The following is a 10,209-nucleotide window of genomic DNA, read 5'->3' on the forward strand; positions in this document are numbered from 1 at the left end:
ATTTTCGACTTGCAATGCCAGCAAGTCTTTAAGCCAGACCGCAGAGTCGGAGGGATTGAAGAAGAAGACATATTCACAAGGAATACACGAGGGGCGTCGAGTCTCCGAAGCAAACACGTTTGCGGAAAAAACGGAACCGAGGCTACGGGTGCCGTGCGTCCCATTTATAATATCCAGCGACATCGCCCTCAACGGAGGCCATCGAGGGACATCAAACTGACACCATCAACGCAGGACGCCCTCTGCCGAAAAAGTTTCCGAAGTACACAGCTGTGGACATTACATGTCAAAGATGTGGAATACGTTGCAGGACACAATCCATTCGAAATAAGGTTTTGCTCTCAGATTTGAAGCTGGTGCAAAATACAATAAATTCAGTAACAACCCACAGTCATGAACCAAGGTTAAAGTGGCCAACAGCAAATACAGCTAAAGTAGCAATCTGACAGGTAGAACATGTAGAGCAGGAGAAGCCTAATGGCAGTTTACTTTCGAATCACACCAATTAGGAAATTCCTGGGAAGCAGATGGTTATTGCATTTAACCCATACAATCTAAATCATTTTTGTTCAATTCCTGCTTTGATTTTGGGAAGTCAGCTACTCAGGGTCTTCAAACTTATCCACAGAACTTACTAGCATGAAGTAAACATTTAGATACTGTGGTAAAGCAGGCCACAGAGATGTCAAATTAGGAGTCATTTATTTTGAGAATTGTCATTCGAAAGGGATTTGTTGAAAACTATGCACATTGACATCCAAAAGGGATGCCTTTCATTTTTATGCAGGCCTTGGCATTATGCAAGTATCAATTAACCTATAACCCAAATTAGACTGCAGGATTAGCATTGCTTCCAATAAATACTTTTTTGTTGGCATCCAATATGCACATTTCGTAAAGCTTTGCTTCAGACCCTATTAAGTGACTTACAACCATTCCAGATCAATGAATAATTAGATGAATGACAAGCTGTCAGAATTAGCGGTTCTCAGTGCATCCTAGGAGATGCTAATAAAGAGTTGAAGCAAGATTTAGCACATTACCACACCATGAAAACTGCCAAATAATTCACGCAGCACGATACTCTACGAGCAATTCCAAGAGAAACAATTCACGCAATGTTTTCCAAATGTTATTTTGCTTTAAATTTTCAAATGTGATCTCGTTTCACTATTCATAATTTGTGGTTTATAGAGAAAGAATTATCGAACCATATCACCAAATGCAATTTCGTGTTTTATTTTTCAAATGTGATCTCACTTTACTTTATTCATGATTAGTTGCTTACATATTTCTCCCTGACTACTTCGAAAGGTTGGTATTCAATTGTAACACCCTCTTCAGGTCTCTTACTTTGTTTAATCCCTTTTTTTCTTTCTAACTCAATCTATGCATATCCAAAGTCCTGTCCCTTGGTTGGTCTTCATTTCCTGGAGTATCTGTCTTTATTCATACTAATCATTTATTTTTAGTGAATATTGTTCAACCTTTGCACATTGACTGAACAAAACTATGGTATGTGAAAACAATATTATTTCCAGATAGTGTTCTGACCAGGTGATGGTAAGTGGGATAATTGATAATTCCCTCTCATAGAAAATCTGATCTGAATCACGAACTGTGAAAAAGTGTAAACCAGTGGTGGTATCTTTTGTTTTTGCCCGAGACATGGGGAAATCTCAAGGTGCCCAACATAACTGTTTCCAGATTAGGTATTTGCCAGACAATAAATACATTTTACTAAAAAGGGACAAAAGACAAGAGTTGAAGGTTGTGAAAGGTACGGATCTGAAGCTATTCCATGCAGGTGTGAGTAGCTCACTTACGTTTTTCATTTTACATCCAGATACAGGTTTTGCTTTTCAGAATACAAATTACATGTTAAAAGTATAAAAAGTAACAACAAAAATCAAAACACAGAAAATAAATTAAATAGAAGAAAGAAGCCCTAACCTCTCTCCCCCCCCCCCACACACACCTGTCGAGGGACAAATGGAGATCATTTCCACTCAAAAAACACCCGTTTCGTCAAGCTTTCCCTGGTCGCCATTATAAATCTTCCTGATAATCAAATGTCCACAACCTTATTGCCTACCGGCTGCTGCTCCTTGCCCCATCAGCAGCAAAAATTAAACTCACTATTTCATTCAAACGGGTCAGCGGTTCTGTTAAATCATATTAATTGGACATATCCTGTGATGGTACCACCAAATGTCTCTGATGTTCTCTTCAAATATTCTCGGTGTGCAGATGGTTGCAAAACTCTTGCTGGAGTGTTCCAGAAAGGCCAGACAATCAAGAAAGTTCACTTTGCGCAAATACAGGTTTCGGATTATGTAATGAGGGTAATGTAAAAAAAAAAATATAACACAAAAGTGCATCTGAAAGAAAGTAGAAGTGAATAACAGACGGGAACACTGCACACAGCTCTGCATGTATCTAGGATACATTCTTCAAATCGTAAAAAAACAGATAAACACTCAAAACGTGTAAGAACCTTAAAATAATGTTATGGAGTACAGTATGCATCCTCTTCTGTATCACTATTTTGAGCTTCTCCTAGGGAGCCAAGGGGAGTATTTAGCCTTCCACAGTCTCCCTTTGACAAAGCTCTCTTGTTTTCAGTCTCTCTGGATGTTCTGCTCATGTTGCAATAGCTAACCTAGTAATGTTTCTTAACCTTCACAGCTGCTCTTAATCCCTGCACTCATTTATATTTACTACCTGCACTCAACATTTATATTTACTGTCACATTGATTTTTGGCCTTGGCCAGGACGTTCACTCCTCACATGCATAGAGCATTTATCAGAAAGATTTCTGCTATTTGGTATTCCAATAATTATAACTTGATTAGCAAGACTTTTTTCCTCAAGCATGCATTAGATTACATATGGGTCTGAAACCTGTGGTTCCCCAGATGTTTTTAACAGCTGTGGTCTCTCTCCACTGACTTTGTTGGCTTGGGATGATGGTAGTTGTAGTGCAAAAGATTTCGTGAGCAAAAGGTTGCAGGCCCATGGTCCAGCATTTCCGTTAACAATGCGCAAGTCCAAGGACGCTTGGTCTCCGTTAAGGCCAGGTTTCCCAACATATTCTTGATGATCTCACTTCACTCTTGGACATCAGTAAGAACCTGGTTTCAGAAACAAAACCTTTTATTCTTCTATTAAGACTTAGGTTCCCAGCATGCATCAGTTTCACATTTCACTATAGGATGGTATTGCAAGACATTACCCAACATGCATTTGTTTCCACCTCAACCAGTCCAATCTGGGTGTTTTGTATTGTGCTGTGCTCAAATACTTAATTCACAATTTGGTATGCACCCTCGCATCGTAGGTACCCCGCATCCTATTCCGTTCCCCCGCCTCCTGCGTTTCCCTTCCTTCCCCTCACATGTCAGCCCTTCCCTCTTCAATCTATTGTGTACTATTCTGACACTGTCTCGTGCTCCACTGTTCTTCTGGCATTACTTTGCATTGCCTACATTCATCTTCTAGGTTGCGGTTGTGTTCTGTGCTTTGATGACTGTATTGACTTTTTGTTTGCTCTCTACGGTTCTTGATATTGTGTTGCTATCCACGGTTTGTGGCATCACATTGCAATTGCCTGCATTCATCACTTCTAGGTTCCCTGCTGACCTCTGTGTTTTGCTTTTGGTCCTGTATTGCATCTGCATTCTTTACTTCCAGGTTCCCTGTTGTACTTTGCCTTGGTTCTGTACTACATCTGCATTCTCTACTTCTAGATTCCCGGTTGTGCTCTTTTTTTCTGATGGTTCTGCACTGCATCCAGTTTATAGGCCCGTTCTTGGTTATTGTTGTGCCCCCCCCCTGCGTGACCTCCCCCCTGTGCGACCTCCCCTGCCTGGGTTCCCCTCTCCCTACCCCCCCTATGGTTCTCCCTGTCTCACCTATCTTTTCTAAATGCTTTTCTATCGCTCTCACCAAGTCTGGCAGGAAGAAGCTCAAAAGGGACATCCTGGTCTCCATCCCAGGCCTCCCTATCGCCAATACCTATACCAGTGCTTCCTCCAAAAAGACCCTTACTGGCATACTCTTTGTCGTTCCCTCTCCAAGCCTACGGATCCCCCCCCCATATAGTCTCTGTGCTCTCTCCTTTTGACTCTTCTCCCATTAATGGTGGCACCCGGTGGGAGGCCCTCCTGGCCCCATTCCACTCCTCTAAGACCAACATTAATGTCTACTTAAATAGCACCGCCTTGGTCCAGGGCCCTCACGCCAATCTCCTCCTCTTTAATAGACTCTTCCAGAGTCTTATCAACTTCCTTCCCTCTCCTGCTATCCCTTCTTACTCCTCTGCCACCTCCTTCCTCTGTCATGTTTTCGGCATCCCCTTCTGCTTCTCTGGCCACCCCGTTGCCTCCCTCCTCTGCCACCCCTCTGGGACTCTTCTCCCTCTACGTAAACCCTGCCACCTCTTCGTTCCTCCTCTGTCCATCCTCTGGCACCTCCAACACCATCTCTCGCTCTACTTGTGGTGTTTCCCAGGGGGTTTAACCTCTCTGCATTATGGCAGAGATCATTGGTGGCACACTATTCCTGAATTGCAGCCAGACAGTCTGGGATGAGAAAAGCAGAGGTGGCTGAGGGGAGCCTGAAAGAGGGCTGAGTGTCATCTGCATAACAGCCAAAATTGGAGCAGAAAGTAGCGATACAGTGGGCAAGAGGGGCCAGGTAGTGGTTAAGAACCAAGGAGAGAGGTTAGACACCCTGGGAAACACAAGTAGAGCAAGAGATAGAAGAGAGGAAAGACCGCAGTTGGACCCGAGAGGGTTGGTCGGTGAGAAAGGAGGTCAACCAGGCCAGGGGTTGATCAGTAATACCAAGGTTGTCGCGGAGGGGACTGAGCAGGATGGCATGGTTCACCATGTCAAAAGCAGAATATAGATTGAAGAGAATGAGGACAGAAGGGAGATTTCAAGATTGGAGAGCAAGTCTTCACATGTGTTCAGGAGAGCAGTTTCTGTGCTTCTGGCAGCTCTGAAGCTAGACTGGTGGTCATGGTGTGCCACCAATGATCTCTGCCTTAATGCCATCAAGACTGAGATCCTCCTCATTGGGACACCCACTCCCTCCTTTCCGCTCTCTGGCCGATGACTCTGGGCCTTCTTCCTGCTCCTTCCTGTAAGGCTAAGGAGTCATCTTCTACTCCCCCTCTCCTTTGCTCCTCACATATCTGACGTTTCTAAGAAGTCAAACTATCAGCTGCACCTCCTCAGGGGTATTGTTCCTTTTCTCACTTTCCTCCAGAAGCTCACCATCTCCAGAGCTATGATCCTCACTAGGCTGGACTATTGCAACAGCCTCTTTCTAAATCTTCCTGCCTCTACTCTTCGACCTTTACAACTTATCCGGAACAGTACTGCGTGACTCGTCCTTGGCCTCAAGCCCAGGGATCGTATCTCTCCAGCTCTGAAATCTCTTCACTGTTCCCTGTGGCTGCAAGAATCAAGTTCAAGACCCTCTGCTTTGTCAACAAGGCTTTATGGGGCCTGGGACCGCTCTACCTCCAACTTCATCTTGATATGATATGGCATTTATAACGCGCATATACACAAGTGTTTCAAGGCGCGACTAGGCAATGGAGGGGGAACAGAGGGAAGCCAGAAAGCAATCCTACTAGGCCAAGTGTCATTCAGATTGTGCAAGTGAATGGGAAGGGGGAAAGCGCAGGGGAGAGGAGGAGGGAAAAGTGCAGTACATGGGATAATAGAATAACAATAAGTACGGCCAGCTGGTGGCAAGGGCAAGTGCAGACATCCAGTGTCAAGTGCTGGTAGTGGGACTGTAGGGATACAGAGACAGTCCCGAGTGCAGAGGTTGCCAGGAAGGCAGTGCAGGTGTGCGACTGGCGGTGGAGGGGACCTGGGCCAGAGATCAGAGGGTGGCCAGGTAACCAGTGAAGTTAAGCCAGGGATTCAGCAGGGGAGAGGAGGAGAAAAAGCAGAAGCAACGAGAAAGGTTTTTAGGTGCTTCCGGAACCGGAGATGGTTCTCCTCAAGTTTCAGTGAGGCAGGGAGGCTGTTCTAGAAGGAGGCCCCAGCCAAGCGAGAGATCCACCACCAACTCGTTGCTTGGAGAAGCGGCTGACCCTGAGGGAGTTGGAGGCGGAGTAAAGAGCTCGAGAAGGAAGATATTTAGAAAGAGAGTTAAAGGTATGGAGGGCCCATGCCCCAGAAGGCCTTGTGGACAATGCAGAGGGTTTTGGATGTAATCCTCGCAGCCACTGGGAGCCAGTGCAGAGATTTCAGTCCTGGAGAGATACGATCCCTGGGCTTGAGGCCAAGGACCAGTCAAGTCTTGCAGTCCTGTTCCGGATACGTTGCAGAGGGCGGAGAGTAGAGGCAGGCAGATTTAGAAAGAGGCTGTTGTAATAGTCCAGCCTAGAGAGTACCAGAGCTCTAGCGACAGTGAGCTTCTGGGGGGAGGAAAGGAAGAATACCTCTGAGGAGGTGTAGCTGGCAGTGAGACTTCTTAGAATCAGCAGAGATGTGAGGAGAGAAGGAGAGTGTGGAGTCGAAGATGACCAAGGTTTTTAGCCTCACAGGTGGGTGCAGGAAGAGGGCTAAGAGAAGCCGTCCAGAGAGTGACAGGAAAGGAGGGAGCGGGAGTGCCGATGAGGAGAATCTCAGTCTTACTGGCATTAAGGCAGAGATCATTGGCAGCACACCACTCCTCAGAGTCAGAGATGAGAGAGGGAGAAGAGTTGGCATAGGGTAACCTGAAAATGAGCTGAGCGTGGTCTGCATAGCACTGGAATTTGGGGCAGAGCGCGGCAATGCGGTGGGCAAAGAGTGACAGGTATTGGTTAAACAGCCAGGGAGAGAGGTTAGACCTCTGGGGTACACCGCAGGTAGAGGGAGAGGAGAGCAAGGACCCACGTTGAACCTGGGACGGTCGATCAGAGAGGAAAGAAGTCAGCCACGCCAGGGCATGACCAGTGATATCCAGGTTATCACAGAGACGATTGAGCAGGATGGCATGGTTGACCATATCAAAGGCAGAAGAGAGATCAGGTAAGATCAGGACACAGGGGGTGTTGGAGTCAAGGTTGGAGAGCAGATCTTTACAGATGTTCAGAAGAGCAGTTTCCGTGCTTCTGCAGCTCTGAAGCAAGAATGATGGTCATGCAGGCAACCAACAGATTCAGTGTGAAGATTAAGCTGGGAGATGGCCAGCCTTTCCAGGAGTTTGCCCAGGAAAGGGTGTGATGGAGATTGGGCGATAGTTGGCCGGGCAAGACGGGTCGGCAGAGGGTTTCTTAAGAAGAGGGTGCACAAGGGAGTGCTTCAGGGTGGGGGGGAAGGAGAGGGAAACGAGGGAGGACAAAATAACGATTGTACTAGTCCTTGTGTCAATCAGATTGCACAAGTGCGGGGAAGAGGGAAGGGGAGAAGTGCCAGGGGGCATGGGAAGGGGGAAGTACAGTTTACTCACAATTGCAGCCAGGGGTGGTTCATAAGTGCAGAGAGAAGGGACTGTAGGGTTTCAGATACAGACCCTTAAGTGCTGGGGAGCCCGGAGGCAGTGCGAGGGCAACCAAACTTCTTCTGTTCATTTTCCAAAACCTCATCTTTCTCAATCTCTCCGCTCATCCACCTTGAACTCTCGGAGGGTCAGACGCTTCTCAAAAGAGTGGGGGGGCAGATCTATGTCCTCAGCTGAGGCCTCCCTCTGGAAAAGCCTCCCTGCCTCTCTCAAACTTAAGCAGAACCACCTCCGGTTCTGGAAGCAACTCAAGACCTTCCTTTTTGCTTCCGCTTCCTCTCTTTCCCTCTTCCGCTCCCCTGCCGATGCACCAGACTGCTCTGCGCACTGGTCACCTCGTCACCCTCAGAACTCGGGGCCCAGGCTCCTGCATGTCCAGTTGCCCTTGCACTGCCTCCAGGCTCCCCAGCACTTAAGGGTCTGTATCTGCAACCCTACAGTCCCTTCTCTCTGCACTTATGAACCACCCACTGGCTGCAATTGTGAGTAAACTGCACTTCCCCTCCCCCCTTCTCATGCACCTGGCACTTCTCTCCTTCCCTCTTCCCTGCACTTGTGCAACCTGAATGACAAGGACTAGTAAGACCGTTATTTTGTCCTACTTTGTTTCCCCCACCTTGCCTTGTCGCGCCTAGAAACACTGGTGTACAGACATTTTATAAAACGCCATAGCTCGTAACCCATTTTCCTTTAACAGCCTGGGTCTCAGAAATCGGATATCATTGCCCAGCTTACAATTGTTGAACATCTTCTACAATAATTGTGTAATGTGGCATTGGGTATCAGTCCTCCTGTACTCTTTACCAGCCTTATACTTCATATCCATCTTAATATGAATGTTGAGGGCTTTGTTCTTTCTCCCTTTTCAACATGCCGCTGGGTTTTGGACTACATCCCCCAGGAAAGATTGCTCGCTCTCACTCTTGACAGTCTGCAAAGTCCACTTTGTCAAGAGTACTGACTTTCTTTCAACCTTCGACTATGCCTACAGTCAGTTTCTGGATCCTTCACACACTTGGTTTTTCTGGCTCTCCTACCCAGCAGCTCTTGCCAGTTTTCTTTCCACAAAGCCCATCTCAGATCCTCCACAAATCTTCATGCTTGATCATCTCCCTACTCTAGCTCGCCATTTAACACAATCTGGCTAGCTGAGTTAGTTCTCAGAGTTCACGTCCAACTCTCTTGCTCATTCTCTCCTTCGCTCACCAGCTTTTTATTTTTTTTACAGGCTCTGGTCAGATCATTGAGCACCCACTTCCTTCATAGCGTTTTGGGGCCGATCTCAACACCAAAGTCACTTTGCTCTGTGCATTCTTATACCAGGTCCAACCCACATAGGAAGCTTCCCTTCACTCAGCCAGCATGCAATGGCTTTCACCTTCAGAGCTGCTCTTCGGTCTGCATTCTGTTGCGGTTCTGAATGGTCCAGAGCCTCATCGACTGCCAGTTGCCTACCCACCTACTCTGAAGGTAGTGTCTTGCTACAATATTTAGAACCCATAACAGTAATTGAGGTCTCAAAATACACCAATGCAAAATCAGTATGGAGAAGTAGCCACAACATTACATGTTCTAAATGTAATGCTCCAATTATACATTTTCTAAATCTTCTAGATTCACATTGGTCGCTTTCCTTTGTGTGTGGATGTTTATCTAGTCCTAGCTCTTGCTGGAGTAAGGTAAGGAGGGGTGTGATCAGGTGTGTTCAATGTGCACAGATTAGAGGTGCCCAGTAAAGGAGTGCGGGCAACAGTGAAAAGGCTAAATGGAAGTGAAAGAGTTGGTAGTGAAATAGGATTATAAAAGGAAAGGCAGAGTGCACTGTGGAGAGTCAGAAGAAGGACAGACTCTTGGAGGACATTCTGCAAGTTTGTTAATTAAATAATAATGTGAATGCCCAACTACCCCGATTTCCCTGCCTATGAATAACTAAGGTGCTTGTCGGTTAAAAGCCAATACTTACTGACCCGACCACTAATTAAACAACTAAGAACAGGAGGTGGTCTCCCTTCTCCCGTTGGGTGCTTGTCACGCATGTCTTCTTATTCTTGGTATTTCAAATAAATATCCAATCTTTATATAGTCTTTCTGAACTCTTTGCATTAGTTCATGAAACTCTCTTTTCAGATTGCGACTTGCTTTCTTTCCTAGAGCTGGGTTTCTTTGGCTCTTGTCGGATTCTTAGATCAATGTTTTTGGGCTTTGTATCATCTGAAGGTTTTAGATTCTGGTCCTTTATAATTCAGGCTTTTCTTACCTAGTTTCTCTTTTAAGACATTGATCCACAAGGCTTCTCTGGCCTTTAGTTTACCATACTCATGCTTTCTTATCTGCCACTTTTCTGCTTTCAGCCAAGGGATATTCGTCCCCTCTTTCCAGAAGAGTTATCCCCGTCTCATTCACTTTCTCAGGGATTTCTATTGGTTGCTTTCTTGCATTAAGATAGAAGGAATATTACAGAATCTAAACTAAATTCTTCATACTGTTACTGTTTCCACTTCTCTTTTTCCACCTTTCCGTGGCCGGTTATCTCCCCTCTTATGTTAAGACAGTTCAGGTTTATTATTAAGCCTTTTCCATTTTCACTGAGACAAGTATTCCGGGCTGTATAATGACTCTTTGGACCTCGCATGTATCCAGTGTTCTCAGTTACCTGCCTGAATCTTAGGGAACTTCTCTAACGGACTCTGGCTTCT

At 45.9% G+C, this 10,209-nt stretch overlaps 1 protein-coding gene across 1 annotated transcript in view; it reads right to left on the bottom strand.

Moving 5' to 3' along the window:
- The window catches only part of OAZ2 (ornithine decarboxylase antizyme 2), a 198,156-nt gene extending 194,174 nt beyond the window's left edge, over positions 1-3,982 (bottom strand). Inside the window, 1 exon segment of the mRNA XM_069625424.1 lies at positions 3,916-3,982. Within this exon segment, the coding sequence (XP_069481525.1) occupies positions 3,916-3,982 (67 nt within the window).
- Positions 3,983-10,209: the final 6,227 nt, after the last annotated feature.

Source organism: Ambystoma mexicanum, chromosome 11 (assembly GCF_040938575.1).
Source record: "Ambystoma mexicanum isolate Mex_15411 chromosome 11, UKY_AmexF1_1, whole genome shotgun sequence".
In the NCBI taxonomy this organism is placed as follows: Eukaryota; Metazoa; Chordata; class Amphibia; order Caudata; family Ambystomatidae; genus Ambystoma; species Ambystoma mexicanum.